The 16,299-nt window shown below is 37.0% G+C and overlaps 2 protein-coding genes across 4 annotated transcripts; one reads left to right on the top strand and one right to left on the bottom strand.

Annotated features, from left to right (window-relative positions):
- The first annotated feature begins 185 nt into the window (after positions 1-185).
- On the top strand, positions 186-6,614 carry LOC107462595 (protein PAT1 homolog). 2 transcript variants are annotated; one of them, XM_016081206.3, is made up of 6 exons: positions 186-276; positions 370-536; positions 1,579-1,727; positions 2,459-2,515; positions 3,128-3,188; positions 3,800-6,614. In XM_016081206.3, exons 2-6 carry the CDS (start codon positions 446-448, stop codon positions 5,917-5,919), a joined length of 2,478 nt encoding a protein of 825 aa, XP_015936692.1. In that variant the 5' UTR covers positions 186-276; positions 370-445; the 3' UTR covers positions 5,920-6,614. The 2 variants fall into 2 exon arrangements, with proteins under 2 accessions (XP_015936692.1, XP_020985172.1); XM_021129513.2 differs by lacking the exon at positions 186-276 and having other exon boundaries at positions 283-536.
- A 3,379-nt stretch (positions 6,615-9,993) lies between these two features.
- On the bottom strand, positions 9,994-16,009 carry LOC107462586 (probable phosphoribosylformylglycinamidine synthase, chloroplastic/mitochondrial). 2 transcript variants are annotated; one of them, XM_016081195.3, is made up of 5 exons: positions 15,867-16,009; positions 15,440-15,541; positions 15,259-15,321; positions 10,709-14,917; positions 9,994-10,327 (listed from the first exon to the last, which is right to left on the bottom strand). In XM_016081195.3, the coding sequence occupies exons 3-4, from the start codon at positions 15,298-15,300 to the stop codon at positions 10,733-10,735; spliced, it is 4,227 nt and encodes a 1,408-aa protein (XP_015936681.1). In that variant the 5' UTR covers positions 15,301-15,321; positions 15,440-15,541; positions 15,867-16,009; the 3' UTR covers positions 9,994-10,327; positions 10,709-10,732. The 2 variants fall into 2 exon arrangements, with proteins under 2 accessions (XP_015936681.1, XP_015936680.1); XM_016081194.3 differs by having other exon boundaries at positions 15,410-15,541.
- Positions 16,010-16,299: the final 290 nt, after the last annotated feature.

The following is a 16,299-nucleotide window of genomic DNA, read 5'->3' on the forward strand; positions in this document are numbered from 1 at the left end:
TATTAAATATAATTTTTTTATCATTTATAAAATATATAATATTTATTAATTTTTTGTTACATTTTCAGATTATTTTAAAATTATTTTTTTAATAATATCTTTTAAAAAATTGTGTGTCAGGATTTAAATCTTTTAGATAATAAATTGATAGATAACTCTTTAAAATACAACAAATAGGAGTGGAAGTAAACAAATAACCCACTCCAAAATAAAAAAGAAAAACAAAAACAAACGCCAAACAAAATTCTACGATAAATTTCGATCAATATCTTCTGCGTAGGGTTCCTCTCTCTCTCTCTCTCTCTTCCGTTTCTCTCTGATCCAAATCGAAGCCATTTTTTGTTCTCATGTACTCGATTCTCAGCGCAGGTCTTCGCCCTTCTTCGTCTTCTCCCAATTCCACTCGTTGAAGTTTCTATCTTTTTGACAATTTACCCTGCTTTTCATGGTGGATATGGATGTGTTTGGAGCTGGGGGTAATCTTGGAGGAGCTCCTACCACAGAGGATCTTAGGCAATTAGGGGGTGCTTCCTCAGGTTCGCTTCACCTTCTTGGATTCAAATTTCCCCTTTTATTGGTGTTTATTTTGTTCAGCTTTTGTTCCTGTAGATCTGGTCCGTTTTAGCCACTAATTTGATTTGAAGTATGGGAATTTTGATGCATGATTTACTACCGTGTTAATGAAATTGGTCTGTTTTGTGCCCTAAAGGTGTTTATTTTCTGTGTTATATATTCAGTTCACAGAAGCTCAATTATCAGCCATTTAGTTTGGGGTGTTATGGTCTGCAAGGTATAGCTGAACCTGGAGATTGTGGTAGAGTTGATAGTTCTGTTGATTAATGGCCCTTTGTAGTTAGATTTTACGGGTTGATAGTTCTGCTGATTAATGGTCCTTTGTGGTTAGAAGTTACAAGTTAGTAACGAAAATGTATAGAAGACAGTAACAATTCAGAGTGAAGAGATAAGGTTTGGAGAGCCTTAGCACATATATTCATTCTGTCTTCCCATAGGCTCTTTTTTTTTTCCTCTATAGTTCTGGGCTTGCCCTCTGACCATATTTTGCTTAGTAGTTTTTGAAGTCACTGAAGTGTAAGTAAAATATTTTTGTATGTGTCGGGATTGAGGATTAGCGTTTGAGCATTCGTTAATGCGAAGTAGAAGGACAACCTAGTTTGGTTTGTGCGCACATACAAACACAACCATAATCTGGTCAGTCTTGCAAATTTCCTTAAGCATTGGAAGCATGTTAGAACTGAATAGCAACTGGAAAACAATTTTGATTTTGTTACACAATTTTTTCTTTTTTATTAAAAATTATTCACTTTGTTTTCTTTATTAATTTTATGCTATAAGATGAGTTGCCCTTAAGGTCTATATTATGTATATAATATCTGCTCAACAGCTCAAGTAGTGCAATGTTAAGCTACTGTCTATATATGCTGTGAATTTTGGATTTCTTCTGGTTCAAAGTATCTACTAACATCTCTTTACTTTTACTTTTGAATTTTTTATATATTGTTTTCCTGGATTTGAAGAATTTGGAAGAAGTTTTTTGACTCATACTTTTGTGTCGTGCAGAAAATGCAGTATTTGATGCATCACAATATGACTTTTTTGGAAAAGATTTTGTTGAGGAAGTGGAGTTGGGGGGTTTAGAGGATGAAGATGGTGAATTGCCTCCTGTTGGATTTGATGAAGAGGAGGAGATTTTTTTCAATAGAGAAGAGGTTAGGTGTCTGCATATTTATTTCTACATAATGCCATTCATCTTAAAATGACTGTGATCTAGTTTGCATAATTTGTTCCTTAAATAAAGTTTTTGGATTTTGTGAGTAGACACTAAACAGTATGTGCAATTTTCCTTTTGCATAACTGGTTGTAATGTTTTTTCTTTTTTCTTTTTCTTTTTCTTTTAACATTGTAAGTGTTATACTTATCTTTTTGCAATTCCTGCTTCTTGTACTTGTTCATAAGCTAATGATGTATCTATTATTGATTTGCTCCTTTTAAATGGTTGTTAGACTTGATATATCAATCCAATTGTTTTGCTATACTTAATGGAGCTAAACTGATACAGTGAATTCTCCTGGACAAAGGGATGGAATTACAACTTACAAAAAAAGTACATAAGTCTTTGATAAAGCATGGTTTCATTTGTTTTGCATACTTCTAAATTTTTTGGTCATTGTTTCATTGGTGGTTCTGGAAACCAAGGAAGGAATTTAAATGGAGATCTCCCTCCTTCTTAGCATAAGTGATTTGTTTTGTCCTATGCAATCATGGTCAAAATCTTTCTGGACAATTTTTCTTTGATTACATAAATATTAGGAAATAACAAGTTCATTAATGGCTGTTCTTTTTCTGACTGAATAGTTACTTAAGCACACCTGAATGGTTGAAAAAGATATTGCTTGGAGGTTTATTCTTTCTGTAATTAACTCTCATTTTTGCATTGCAGGGTGACGATTTAAGATCTACTTCAGAGGTTGACGATCTCACAACAACATTTTCAAAGGTTAGATTATTCAGCATTTGTGCTTCATGTTTATTCTTGATGCAGGACATTTTTTTAGATTAGTTGGCCAAAACATTGGCACTTAACATTTATGTCAACCTATTTGGATTGGCCAATTTAGTAACATAAAGGGAGGAAGAAAAGGAAATCCCAATGCATTTCTATGTTATGATGTATGAATCATCTCTCCTCTCCACAAGGAACAATAGTGACTGGTAATTGTGGAATATGAACTAAGGAGGATGATGTTTTGCTTTAGTTTCAGTAAGAAAGTTTTTGAGAGAGCAAGTTCTATGGGAACAAGGGTATGTAACGTTTAAACAATAGCATGAGTATTATTATTCTACAATTTCACTCCTCAACTGTCACGTTTGATGAATGTAATATCAGAGGAATATGTGGAATGCAGCCAAGGTTTTGTTTCCGTGTTAAATAATGGGTTTCTTTAGAAGAAAGAGTTACACAGGGAAGGTGTTTGAGAACGATGTTAATTGTCTGTTTCTTCACTACAATGCTAATTAGTAGTTGCCTGTTAATAGTGTATATGTTGTTGGCTTATTTAAATAGCTTTATGTTGATTGACACTGACCTTAGGTTCTTGTCTTATTTCAGTTGAACAAGGATGTTAGTGGGTCAAGTGCTGGACTCATTGGTGAACATGGATCAAGAGAAAGTGAGTTGACGAATTATATAATTTGAAACAAATAGGGGAATGACCAACTATCTAATATTTACGAGGAATGGCCAGTTATGGATTTATTATACATATTAAGAGTGACGTGCTCCTTCCTAACCTGTAATTTGTTAAAAGTTCTTGCATCCCTTCCTTCCATACTGATCACCACCACCACAAAACCTCCTTATATTTATAATATATTGCACAAATAGCCCTAAATGCTATGTGGCCTGACCCATCTGTTAACTGAGCAATTTATTCTTCAATGTCTCTTGTCAAATGCCTTTCTATTATTTAACATGATATAATTAGAAAAGGAGGGCATATTTATTTGGTGCTGATGAAGTTAAGGTTCATTTCATTGGCTATAACCATTCAAGTCAAAGTTCTTCTATAATAAAATTAAAATTAATCTTATCATGAACACTGCCTTACAAGCACCCCATTAGGTTATGCCATGATTTAATCAGAACAGGTTTGTGTTAATGAAATGTGATTCATGTTGTTGGCTAGATGTATTTGAAAGACCATATTGTCAACTGTATTACTCTTCTTTCCTTGGTTGATCCATTTATCATTTATGTTAATTTGGGTTTCTTTGTGTCTAGATTCATCTGCTGCTGAACGGGCACATAGGGATGATATTTATAATTGGTATGATCAGCATGATTATGACAGTGAAGGTGGTCAGGATCTCAAAAGATGGTCATCACAACCACATAATTCATTGGCTCTGTTACAAGAGTCTAAGGGCTTGTTGTATAGAACATCCTCATATCCTGATCAGCAGCAACATCAACATTTTTCTAGTGAACCAATTATGGTGCCAAAATCTTCTTTTTCTTCTTATCCTCACTTTGGTGGCATGCAACAACAAGATTCCCCAAATCAGAGCATGGGCCATCTGAATATCCCATTTCATGCTGGTGGGTCACAGATGCCAATGTCTTCACCTAATCAATCTCATTTGCCTAACTCCCAGATCCCATTGGCTGGCCTTTCCCATGGGTCTCATTTTGGTGGGAATTTGCATCAGTTTCCTAGTGGATCTCCTGTTAATAATCGAATGCCGAATCAATGGCTCAACCAAGGTGAATTATATTCTGGAGATCCTCCCAACATTCTGAACAATTTATTGCAGCAGCAATTACCTCTTCATAATGGATCAATACCTCCTCACTTAGTGACTCAGATGCAGCAGCAGCAACAGCAACAGCAGCAGAGGATGCGTCCCCCTCAGCCTTCAACAGGATATTTACCTGGTTTGCAGTCCCATTTATTTAACCCTAGTATTTCCTCAGGTTTACCCTTTGATCAGATGGCTGGGCTAATGGAACTAAGGGATCAAATACCAAAATCAGCTCAAAGAGGTAGACAGAACTTTCGGTTCCCCCCTCAGGGTTTTGATATAAGTAACATGAAGAGTAATATTGGATGGCCTCGATTTAGGTCTAAGCATATGTCAACTGAGGAAATTGAGAATATTCTGAGAGTGCAGCTTGCAGCAACTCATAGTAATGATCCATATGTAGATGATTATTACAACCAAGCCTGTCTTGCGAAAAGATCAGCAGGTGCTAAGCTGAGGCATCACTTTTGTCCAAATCAAATAAGGGAACTCCCTCTGCGAGCCTCTACTAATACTGAACAACATGCATTTCTTCAGGTTGATGCTCTAGGAAGGGTTCCTTTCTCATCAATCCGGAGGCCCCGTCCTCTTCTAGAAGTTGATCCTCCAAATTCCTCTCCAGCTGGTGGCAATGAGCAAAATATATCAGAGAAGCCCCTTGAAAAGGAGCCAATGCTTGCAGCAAGGGTCACAATTGAGGATGGTCTTTGTCTTCTTCTTGATGTAGATGATATTGATCGTTTCCTACAGTTTAATCAGCTTCAGGATGGTGGAATTCAGTTAAAACGGAAGCGGCAGAGTCTTCTGGAAGGACTTGCAGCATCACTTCAGTTAGTTGATCCACTGGGAAAGACTGGACATACAGTTGGGCTTGCTGCAAAAGATGACCTTGTGTTTCTCAGGATAGTTTCTCTACCCAAGGGTCGGAAGCTTCTTGCTAAGTATCTTCAGCTGCTTTTTCCAGGTGGTGAGCTAATGCGAATTGTGTGCATGGCAATCTTTCGTCATTTGAGATTCTTATTTGGTGGTCTTCCCTCAGATCCAGTTGCTGCAGAAACTGTAAGTAACCTTGCAAGGGTTGTTTCAAAGTGCATCCGTGAAATGGATCTTGGTGCACTAAGTGCTTGTCTAGCAGCAGTTGTTTGTTCTTCTGAGCAGCCTCCTCTACGTCCACTTGGAAGCCCTGCTGGAGATGGGGCTTCCCTTGTTTTGGTGTCTGTGCTTGAGAAGGCAACTGAACTTCTGACTGATCCTCATGCTGCTAGCCATTATAATATTGCAAATCGTTCCCTTTGGCAGGCTTCATTTGATGAATTCTTTGGCCTTCTGACCAAGTATTGTGTGACCAAATATGACAGTGTCATGCAATCATTGCTTGTTCAAGGTATACCAAATATGGGTGGTATTGGCTCAGATGCTGCCAGAGCTATTAGTAGGGAAATGCCAGTTGAGCTCTTACGGGCCAGTCTACCCCACACTGATGATCGCCAGAAAAAGCTATTGCTTGATTTTGCTCAGCGCTCTATGCCCGTAGTTGGATTCAACAGTAATGGTGGCGGTAATGGCGGCCATGTGAACTCGGAGTCAGTGCTGAGTTGATTATAATCCAGATTCCTGAAGGAGATTGTCTTCGAAGTAAAAAATGGCACCAAATCACATGGGGACAACCTTATGCTTCTAATTATTTCAGAGCAATTTCTGCTGTGGAAGTATCAGGTTCATCTGCCTTGGAAGTCTTGGCCTCTTCTTATGTTTTACTTGTTATATTGCTGATTTGCCATGTAGAATTTTGTGACAAATTTGCAATCAGGCCTATTGTGTATTATGATAAACTTGGCTTGATATGTTCCTCTTGTCTTGTCTTTTTCTTCTGACGGGGGAGCTTCCTGTTACGGGGTTGGTGGTCTTCTAGAGAGCATGTAGTGGGGTAGTATGTGCAGGATTAGGTGTAAGTTGGGATTCCCATGGTCTTTTAATATTATCATACAAAGGCATGGGGATGGTTGTGTCCATACCCCATATCTACCTTTATAGGTAACATCCAAATTGAAGTGGCAACTGAGGGTGCACCAATTTATCCAGTGAACTAGGTGGTGGCATGACAAGCTTTTCTGAACCGTAGATGATGCGGTTGGTGCGCCTAGGAGGAATAAATTATGGTAAACCTTGTTCCATGGTATTCTGGTTTTCAACTTATATTTTCCTTCCCTTGGACCGGTCAATTGGTGTAGTTTTTGTATCATCACTTGCTTCCCATTAGATTGGACTAATATATTGGTCTATTTTCTTGTCTCCATGTTTGTCTTGGATTACATGTTTAATTTCTATGATTTTTTGGCCATGACCAATACATCAAATTTTGAATATAATGCAAATGCAGTTTTGAAGATGTTGTGGTCTCTGGAATCTTAACCTACAGTTAGCTCCAGGGATTTAACTGTCATGATGCCACCATGGGGTTCCTGGTCTAAAATCAACTATTTTCATGCAAACATTATTTTTGGGTGGGTGAACGAGTGTTACTCTTTAATTGCCAATATATGGATATCTTTATAGTCACTGTTAAGTTTGTACCCACCTACACTTCTCATGTATATATATCATCATCAATGGAGGTAAAGAGAAGAGTACACAATAAAGCTTTATCCTACTATGTAATAGAAGAGCATATTGTTTATCACACTATGTAGATAGAACATATTGTACAAAAATAATAGACAGGCATAAAATGGACGATTATGATTTCTTTTTTTTTTGATAGACTATGAAGATTATTATCTCTTTCCATACGAGAAAATTATGTTCTCAATGAGCAGCATTCAGTTTAGGACAAAATGCATATGGACATGACTCTCTAATTATGACGAACATAGAATATTGCAAGAATATATAACATCTAATAACCGATCATAACAACTTAGAATGGTCGATGGGGTCAACGATTAACATACCATTCATCATGGGATAACTTGAGCAAATTAAGTTACTGTAGGTGGTTGTGCTTAACAAATACAAAAATACATTGTCTGACCTATGATCCATCATCCATCCACTCATGTTCGCATTTTGAAAAAAAAAATGACTTGGTAATAGTTCAATTCACGTGTTATTATATAAAGCATAAATAACCATTTTTAACTATAAAAGATTTAAGTATTAACAAATTTATCCATAGAAAAAAAACAAAACTAATGTATTCATAAAACATAGATTTTAGTTCACAAAATTAATTAAAATCTAAAAAATTATTCACATTTTTAAATTACTTTTGTTTTACCAAATTTAATTTCGGGTAAAGTACAATCCAAGTACAACCTTATATTACCCAAATCAAAATTTGATACATGTATATTCCAAAGAGATTCTTTACGTAAATCGAATTAGAGTAATTTGAATTACAAATTCTAATAGCAATTCGAATTAGGTTGCATAGACATACTAGGAGAGGTTTTTATTTCAACTAAATAGAATTAGGAAATTTAGATTTATACTCCCGCAATTATCAGGCAATTTAGTAAACCACACGATTTTGAAACTGTCCATAGTAATTGGAATGAGCTAGTTCGAATTAGCCAATAGTTTTGTGCCATAATAATTCGAATTAGGTGGTTTTGATTTACTCAATACTAAATCTAACAAGCCTAATTTGATTTATATAGGATGGAAGACTTTATATAAATCTAGCTACCCTATTTGGATTTACATGCCATTAATTTATTAGAGTGATTTGCCCGAATAATAATAATAATATGTATTCAGGATCACAAAAAATTATTTTCTATAATATTTTTTTAAAAAATAATAAAAATTTATAGAATAATTGAGTACGTGTTCACAGTAAAATAATATTGAATGTTATGTTATTATGATTTTGTTTTAATTATTTAAATATTAAATTTTATAATTTAATATTTTTATTTTACTTAAATTATCATTATTAGGCCATTAACAAAAATGAATATTTAAATGTAAAATTGAAATTAATATAAAAAATCAATAATAAAGAATACAACCAGTTAAAAGAATTCTTATCCATCTCATAAAAAAATTTATACTTATCCGATAAAATTATTATTATTATTATTATTATTATTATTATTATTATTATTATAGAGACGACTGGATGGTAATATTTACTTTTACGTAAATATATTTATTTGGATTTTACTATCTCAAATTTATATAGATAATTGAGTATATGTTCAAATAATACAAATTCCAAGTATTTAATATATAAATGATTTAGTATACTAATGCATTCATTCTAAATCTATTTATAAAATACATACTTTGTATTTCTGAGTGATAAGTAATAAAATAGTGAAACAATGTTAATCTAATCGTTATTTTAGTACAAAGGTCTCATAAAAAATCGTTATTTCAGTACAAAGATCTCATAAAAAATACTTAGGGATTCTTATCCCACTAAATCAAATTATCCTGCCTTCATTTACATGTGTTTCTGACACAATAGTAAATCTGTTTATCCTAATTTGATTTATGCGTTTTGATCTCCATCAAAATAAATCAAATTAAAGTACTTCAATTTACTTGAAAATATACCACTATGCATAAATCTGATTAGTCTTATTTAATTTACTTATGCATGTGTAAATTGATATTACCTGTTTCGATTTATGTGTAGTTAAAACTCACCTAATAAATCTATTTAGTCTAATTCGATTTACTACTAAAATTTATAAATATAATTATCTTAATTCGATTTATATAAAAAATACTCTTAAAAAATGCACGTATTATTTATTGGTAATATTTGCATGTATTTGATTTATTTAAGTATTTTACCTTTTAATTTCACAACTTCTTTTCCACTTTCTTTTTTTCTTCTACCACCATATTTACTTCTTAAAAAACACAAAGCTTCTAAATGTTTTTAGAGAGAATTCCGCCACAGTTGCCCCCACCTACCCCTGCCCACAGTCCGAACTCACTATTCTCTTTCCCAAATCCTTCAATGAAGGTAGAATTCAAATAAAATCCTACATGCACACCAATACACTACAAAGCTCACAAAACCGCGGTGGTCAAATCCTTCAATGAAAGTAGAACTCAAATAAAATCTTACATGCACACCAATACGCTACAAAGCTCACAAAACCGCGGAACCAATAGCCACCACCACAACCCTTATGAAACAATGAAGCTCCAACCTTTGCAACAAAAAGGTTCTCTTTTTTGGAAAACTTTCACAGTTTCACACACCCCAAAAAAAGATCGAGGCTCTGGAACACCAAAACCACAACAAGAACACGTTTTAGGGTGGTTGAGAGGTGGAAAGAAGGAATAGAGGGAATTGAGTCTTTGGAGTCGATGAGGGAGTTGCCGGAATAAAGATGGAGACGACGAAAGTGAAAGGGGGTGGTAGGTAAGTTGATGAAAGCTGTGTGTGGTGGTAAAAGAGGAAGAGGAGTTGTGAAATTAAATTTAGTAAAAGAGTAATTTAAAAATTTTAAATAATTTTTTAAATTTTGATTAGTTTTGTTAATCGGACTCTATCTTTCACGAGTACATTGTTAGTTATGTTTTTTCATGAACAAATTTGTTAGTACTTGAATCTTTCGTGGTTAAAAATTATTATTTACTCTAATATAAAAGCATCGAAATTCATCTTATATCAAAGCTGAGTACAAAATTTTAATGAGAAAGTTCCTCTTATGAACATGCTTTATTATTTATAAAAAAAACCCAAAAAAATGGGAGCACATAGAACGGTATGTTTTCCCCTCCTCTAACACCTGTTTGAGGATGGGGGCTTTTACTAGGTTGTATTACAACTCTCAACACTAGGAACAAAGGCACCTTAAGATGTGTGTCATAGCTATAAAATTAATAAAGAGAAACTCCTAAGAATTGAATGGATAGTACGACATTATTATAACCACTATATACTATCCAGGTAAGTTCCCTAATACCATTTGAATTTATCTTCTTCTATTGTCCATGGTCTTCTTGATTTTTCATCTTTTTTCCATGACTTGTTCTGCAGCTGAAAGAAAGAAAGATATATTTTCAGCATCTGTGTAACAAAGTAGGATGCAAAAACAAACCAAGGCAATGCTATGAACAAATATATCCAAGTCAAATAAAATGAATGTGAAAGGACTTGGTTAATTATCATCACATCATCACCCTGAATGATGAAAAATCTATGTCAACAACCTTAACCACAAAATTATTCTATAAATGTCATGAGAGAATTTCCATGGTGATAATCAATTTCAAAGAATTCATTAACACCATCGAATATAACACATTCCATAATAGCTGAGGCAGATTGAAAGTGTTAGCGGATTCTCTGGAAATAAAATCAAAGAAAGAAAACCTGAAAGAATAGTAAAATCAAATCATAAAAAGTGACATTGAAAACCTGAAATCCATAAATATATTCATCTCAGGAACACCAGTCTCTTGCATTCTGGAACATGCGCAACCACGGGCTAGGACCCTTCTTGTCCACATCCCAATGCTTCGGATACCATGGAAACTGCCACATTAAGAAGCAACGCTCTGGATGAGGCATCATAGCAAGATGCCTCCCGTCTGGAGAACAAATAGCAGCTACCCCCAAAGGAGAGCCATTCACATTGAAAGGATATGTCTCTGTTGGATTGCCATCATCATCACAATATCTTATAGGAGCTAAATCTGAATGAACTGCGCGATCCAACATGCCTTTATCCGGGAAATAAGCCCTTCCCTCGCCATGAGCAGCCCATACCCCCAATGTACTACCTTCCATACCTTTGAACATTATAGCTGGCGAATCCTTTATTGTCACGCTTGTAAAGCGGCATTCAAACCGTCCTGATTCATTGTGAATGAACCTTGGCTGTGATAGGTCGCCGCCATTACCGAGACCGCCCCCAACCTGCGGGCCTGGTACCCATCCCAACAATGCCATTAGCTGACAACCATTGCATACACCAAGACTGAAAGTGTCAGGACGGTTGTAAAACTCCTGGAATTGTTTCAAAACGGATTCATTGAATCTAATGGAAGCAGCCCAGCCTTTTGCAGAATCAAGTACGTCTGCGTAGCTAAATCCACCAACAAACACGATCCCACGGAACTCTTGCAAAGAGATGGCCCCATTAAGAAGGTCAGACATGGTAACATCCCATGGTTCAAAACCAGCAGCATGGAACACTGCAGCCATTTCTCTGTCTCCGTTGCTCCCTTCTTCTCTAATCACCGCTACTTTAGGTTTAACAGTTGCAGACAAATACTTATCATCAGTGAAGGAAGGCGTAAAGGACAGCTTCCATGAGGGCTCATATCGATGTTTCAGCCCTTCTTTCTCCATTTCTACACAGGCTGCCAGCCTTTGGAATTTCTCTAGCTGGAAGCTGGTTTCTTCCCACATATCTCGAAGGAGGGTAGTTTCTTCTTTCAAACAACTTACCCCATCAACCTTAACTTCTATGGATGGAGCAATAGTAACTTGACCTATGATCTCAGCCGAAACCCCCACTCCATTCAATCTGTTCATTACTATGGACAAATTTTTCTTGCTTACCTCAATAACCAACCCAAGCTCTTCCGCATAAAGTGTTTGGAAAAGGCTCTTACCTCGTGAAGTCAAGTCCAAGGTAAATCCACGATTACCAGCAAATGCCATCTCTAAGGCACAAACTAGCAGCCCACCATCACTGATGTCATGACCAGCAGAGATCAGCTCATCAGTAATAAGGTCTTGCACACCTTCAAAGACCTTTTTAAGGTACGGAACATCATCAAGATCAGGACACTCATCCCCAACTTGATCAAATGCCTGTGCAAGAGCAGATCCACCTAATCGCCTCTTTCCTTTTGATAAATCAATGTGAAGCAAAACACCATCGTCTTCAAGTTTCAAATCTGGTGTCACTGTTTTTGTTATGTCAGGACAAGTAACATAAACACTAATTACAAGATTTCCAGGAGCCTTGACAACTTCTCCAGCATGAGCTGCCATAGAAAGGCTATCTTTCCCTCCATCAATAGCTATACCAAGTTCAATCATTGCTTCAGACAAAGATATGGCAGCATCATACATGTCAGCTCCTTCTCCATCAAGCTTGGCAGCATACATCCAATTACCACTTGCCTTAACATCAGAAAGGGAAGTGACCTTTGCCCATACAAGATTTGTCAGTGCTTCTCCAACAGCTAATCTTGCCATTGCTTTGGGGTTTAACAACCCTTTGATTGGCTGTTCCCCAATGGCACATGCACCTCCAGTTACACCAGTAAAAGTTTGAGCTGTAACAGCAACATCGGCAAGGGTAATCTGCAAAGGGCCAACTGTTTGCTGCTGGGCCACAAGACCAGTGACACACCTATCAACTTTTGTTGTTAAGAAGCGCTTTGAACAGACAGATGGCAAACTCAATACCCTCTTCAAAGAATCTATTACAGTGGTCCCAGGGGCAATATCAAGTGGTTCCCGCTCATGAACAACCCGATGAAATTCAAAAGATTTCTTCGGCATGTCACCAAGGACTTTCTCCAGTTCAAGATCCACAGCAGGGGGAGGTGGAGGAAGTCCTTCTGATAGACACTTCTGAGTTGCTAAGCTATCCACTAATACAACACGTCCATCGCCACTAATAGTACCAATCACAGCCATTGAAACCTTTTCCCTTTTACAGATAGATTGTAAGAGCTCACGACTTTCAAGCTTCACCAAGATTGCATCTTGCTCCTGATACTCAGCACCCCAGATTTCCAGAACAGACATTGTATGATCACCGACCACAATGGCTCGAACATCTATCTCAGCACCCTTTGGATATATAATTTCCTTTACAACATTGCAGTTACCACCAGCTCCTTGATCGTGAATGCTGATAATTGGATTTTTATCCCCCATCTCAATACAGGCACGGACAAGACGATATAGCTTCTGTGACATCTCAGCATCCCCACGTTGTACAGCATTGAAATCAAGCTCTGCATCATTTTGCCCACTGACCATACTTGAGGCTGCCCCACCTCCCATTCCAATACGATAAGCAGGACCTCCAATCTTCACAACCAACATTCCAATTTCAGGATCTCCCTTTGATATATGATGGTGGTCAATCTGCCCAATTCCTGCACTAAACATGATCGGCTTTAACCATTCCCGCCTATCTCCACTAGGAAGTCTCATTCCAAAAGTTCTACAGAAGCCCTGGATCAAGGGCTCCCCAAATTTGTTCCCATAGTCTGATGCACCATTACTAGCATCAATAAGGATCTGGAGAGGTGATGCCAAATTTGAAGGATATGTAAAAGATGGATCTTCCCACGGAGCATAAAACCCAGTTGTGTTAAGATTCCCAACACAATAACCAGCTGTAGCTGCTTGGACAAAAGACCCCCTTCCTGTTGCATGTGTATCTCTAATGCGACCTCCTGCACCTGTTTCTGCACCAGGATAAGGTGCCACTGCACATGGGAAATTATGTGTTTCAGCTGTAAACAAGATATCTAAATCACGTGATATCAAGTTTAATGGGCATGATGAACCAGGTTCAACAGGTCGTAGCTGTTTTACTGGAAAACCCCTGATTGCACTCGAGTTATCCTTGAAGCCAATAACGGAATTATTTGGATTTGCCTGTAAAGTACTTTTCACAATTTGCATAAGAGTCCTATTCATGAGCTGTCCATCAATAAAAATCTTTCCAGTGAAAAACCAGTGCCTGCTATGCTCGCTGTTGGACTGTGCAATGTCAAATAACTCCACATTTGTTGGGTTACGCTTTATGTCTTCTTTGAAAAGTTTAGTATAGTATTCTAGATCCTGCTCATCAAAGGCTAAACCCATCTTTTGATTAATCTCTTCTAGTGCCTTTCTACCCTTCTCCATAACAGGAATATACCGAATCTCCTCTGGAACAACATTGGTCTCGAAGGATGTTAACTTCTGAGTATAAACACATTCAGTCATCCTGTCATGTACCATAGATGCGAATTCACTGATTTGGTGATCCTGCAATTCACTTGTAGTGTACAACAAGTACCTCCTTGATCGTTCCAAACGGGTAACTTCAGTCAAACCACATGCTTGGCAAATGGCCACTGCATTTGAAGACCATGCTGTCGTAAATGACAACCTCGGGCCAACCTCTATTATGACAGTCAAGCCCTCCTTCCCCCTTTTGTCGAGAAAGCTATCAGTGCCCAGATTCTCAGGCTCAAAAGTTTCTTGGAGAAGCCATTTAAGGACTGAAAGCTTCATGCTTGAAAGTTGTGAAACAAGGCCAATATTATAACATTGCTCTGTCTGCAGATCCACAATCTGATTAGAGATTTTTGTTTGAGCATCCCTGAGAAGTTCAGCAGCTGCATTTTCTTGAATAAACGGGACACGATACAAATGAAAGACTTCAGAGGCAGGCTTCTCAACCAAGCTAGGTTGCTCCTCTACTGAACTTGTCACAGCCCCTGAAACCACGGCTCTAGGGTTTTCCTGTGCTTGGCACCTTAAAGAAGAAGCTCTCCAAGTTGAACCTTGGGCCCGCCTCCTATTCCCAAGTGTACCCCAAAGCAAATGACTTCTTTGCTTCTGAGACTTCTTCACCAAAAACAAAGATTGCCTGCAGGTACCCTGAGACCAAAACCACCAAGACACAAACCATATAAACACCAATACCATCACATATGCCAAATTAAATAAGCGTAATTAATTGGTCAATCAGAGACAGTATTCAAACTGAAAATTAAAACAAGCTCAAGTTTGGTCTATTGTTTGATCCAATGGAAATGGAAATCTTCAGTTTGAAGCTAAAAATCATGTTAAAATATATCGCAACATGATGTTACCAAAGTTGCTCAAATAAGCTAAAACTGATTATGTAGCTTCTATGTTACTACAGCAAACAAAATGCAGAAAACAAAGAGCATTGTTATATCATGATGCTTAACCAAAAAGCGGCAGTAAAATCAAACCTGAAGGAATTCAGACACCCCAATATCCTTAACACCCGCCATGTCCTTGATCAAGTTAGAAAGCTGTGAACAGGAAATTGAAAAAAGAAAATAAGAAAACCTCAAGAAGTGATCATGATCATATTTTCATTCCTCAAGATCAGATATTTACAATATAGCAGCTATAGAGTGAGAAGCTGACTAGTCAGTGAAGTGACGTGCCAGCGGCTGGCAAAGAGGGAGAGCGCCACCTCCCGCGGCTGCAACAGAGAGACCACAACACGTAACTGCCCTGGTCTGAAGCCTGAAACCACCATATCAACAACCGTTATACAGCAGCAAGAACACCACCACATATTTCCAGTTAGGTTTTTTTTTTTTCGAAAAACAAAAGGTACAAATAAACCATACAGCAGCAACAACACATGCTTGCATTATATTCAACAACGTTCATATAAAAGTTCAATTCAAAATACAGCCAATAAATATTTGCTCCGCATTGTGTTACAGTCACTGGTGCTATCATTCAATAAGCAAGCAATCGATATTTTAACAACTCCAATCACCAATGGCAAAAAACAATAACAATAATAACAATAAAAATAAATTCAGATTAAAAGAAAAAAAACCTGGTGTGCACTTGCTGGAGTTGCTGTTTGCTTTGCGGCTGTGGTGTGAGATTAGCGACGGAGGGTGGACCTGGTGCCTTCGTCGGCGACGGCTAGTGGTGAGTGGAGGGAGGTGGCTGAGAGGGTGCGGCGTGTGTTAGTGTCTATTTAATTAACGGATGAGACCAATTGAGCATATTACTACTTTTTCCTTATTCACTTTTTCCGTTATTCTTTCTCAATCCACCTTTTCATCCTTCAACTTTAACTACGTTATTACAAGCCGATATTAGAACGAAGTGACTCAAGGCAGTTTATGAACCGTTTAAATTTTATTTGTTAAAGTTTGATTGAATTTGTGAGTTGATGAACTGACTGAAATTAAATTTATAAATTAAATAAGTTAAATTTGAATTTAGATAAGATCATTTCAATAGTTTAATTTATAAATTAA

Source organism: Arachis duranensis, chromosome 8 (genome assembly GCF_000817695.3).
Source record: "Arachis duranensis cultivar V14167 chromosome 8, aradu.V14167.gnm2.J7QH, whole genome shotgun sequence".
Classification (NCBI taxonomy): Eukaryota; Viridiplantae; Streptophyta; class Magnoliopsida; order Fabales; family Fabaceae; genus Arachis; species Arachis duranensis.

Bases quoted from the DNA above. Each gene is read 5' to 3' on its own strand.
- LOC107462595 (XM_016081206.3), top strand. From the start codon at position 446: ATGGTGGATATGGATGTGTTTGGAGCTGGGGGTAATCTTGGAGGAGCT. The intron at 1,728-2,458 runs GTTAGGTGTCTG...TTTGCATTGCAG, and splicing joins TTTTTTTCAATAGAGAAGAG to GGTGACGATTTAAGATCTAC. The intron at 3,189-3,799 runs GTGAGTTGACGA...CTTTGTGTCTAG, and splicing joins TGAACATGGATCAAGAGAAA to ATTCATCTGCTGCTGAACGG.
- LOC107462586 (XM_016081195.3), bottom strand. From the start codon at position 15,300: ATGGCGGGTGTTAAGGATATTGGGGTGTCTGAATTCCTTCAG. The intron at 14,918-15,258 runs GTTTGATTTTAC...TTTTGGTCTCAG, and splicing joins GGGTGTCTGAATTCCTTCAG to GGTACCTGCAGGCAATCTTT.